This window comes from Arachis ipaensis, chromosome B07 (assembly GCF_000816755.2).
Source record: "Arachis ipaensis cultivar K30076 chromosome B07, Araip1.1, whole genome shotgun sequence".
Taxonomy (NCBI): Eukaryota; Viridiplantae; Streptophyta; class Magnoliopsida; order Fabales; family Fabaceae; genus Arachis; species Arachis ipaensis.
In genome coordinates, this window is record NC_029791.2 from 4,761,418 (window position 1) to 4,762,752 (window position 1,335).

Genomic DNA, 1,335 nt, shown 5'->3' on the forward strand with positions numbered 1-1,335 from the left:
AATAATTGTTCTTCTTTGCTTTTCTATTGTTGATCTCTTGTTTTTGTAGTTGTAGATTCCTTTTAATTCTTGCAATTAATAATGTTTACTTCTATTGCACTCTATGTTTTTGTTGAAATGTCTCTTTTAGTTTTTAGTGTAGATTTTGTTCCTCTTGGCCTAGGTAGAGTAATTAGTGACACTTGAGTTATCTAATTCCTTTGTTGATTGATAATTGGAGAGATTGCTAATTGGTTTGGAGTGCACTAAAGCTAGTCTTTCCTTGGGAGTTGGCTAGGACTTGTGGAATCAAGTTGATTCATCCACTTGACTTTCCTCCATAATTAGTAAGGGTTAACTAAGTGGTAGCAATGAACGATTCTCATCACAATTGAGAAGGATAACTAGGATAGGACTTCTAGTTCTCACATCTTGCCAAGAGCCTTTTATAGTTGTTAGTTTATTTTCATTGCCATTTACTTTTCATGCTTCTTATCCAAAACCCCAAAATAACTCATAACCAATAACAAGACACTTCATTGTAATTCCTAGGGAGAACGACCCGAGGTCCAATATTTCGGTTTATAAATTTTAGGGGTTTGTACTCGTGACAAACAACTTTTTGTATGAAAGGATTATTGCTTGGTTTGGAAACTATACTTTACAACGAGATTTTATTAGTGAATTTCTAAACCGTCAAAAATCCAATCGTCAGTTACCTAGACAATAAATAGTCTACTTAAGTTCAGACTCTGTGTGTGCTGAGGAGGGAAATATGAAATTTGAGTTAGATGCTTTTTCGCTGGAGATTCTAAATGGAATAAATTGTTCAGGTCTACCACCACACAAGTTGGTTGTGAAGGTTGGCGCTCCTGTTATGTTGCTGCGAAATATAGACCAAACTAATGGTTTGTGCAATGGAACGAGAATGCAAGTTAGAGGGAAGTCATGTGATAGAATGCAAGACTTTAACCGGTAACAAAGCTGGAAGTATTGTTCTTATCCCAAGACTGAATTTAATTCCAAATAATGAAACATTACCGGTCAGGTTTCAAAGAAGGTAATTCCCAATTATTTTGTCATTTGCAATGACAATAAATAAGTCACAGGGACAAACTCTATCGAAAGTTGGAATTTACCTTCCAAGACCAGTTTTCACCCACGGTCAATTGTATGTTGTGTTATCAAGAGTAACGAGTAAAGATGGTCTGCGAGTGCTATTGCAAGATCACGGACACTTGGAAGATACTGCACGATGAATGTGGTGTATAGAGAAGTTTTTGAGAGTTTATTATGAAAAGGTAATAACGAAATTTCTAAATTAAATTTATTAATTTATTAAATTTTATTACTATC

At 34.7% G+C, this 1,335-nt stretch overlaps 1 protein-coding gene across 1 annotated transcript in view; it reads left to right on the top strand.

Moving 5' to 3' along the window:
- LOC107606469 overlaps positions 1-1,238 on the top strand; it is an 8,906-nt gene extending 7,668 nt beyond the window's left edge. Inside the window, exons 5-7 of the mRNA XM_016308531.1 lie at positions 813-913; positions 1,028-1,039; positions 1,089-1,238. Coding sequence (XP_016164017.1) covers positions 813-913; positions 1,028-1,039; positions 1,089-1,238 — 263 coding nt within the window. The remainder of the gene's footprint in view (positions 1-812; positions 914-1,027; positions 1,040-1,088) is intronic.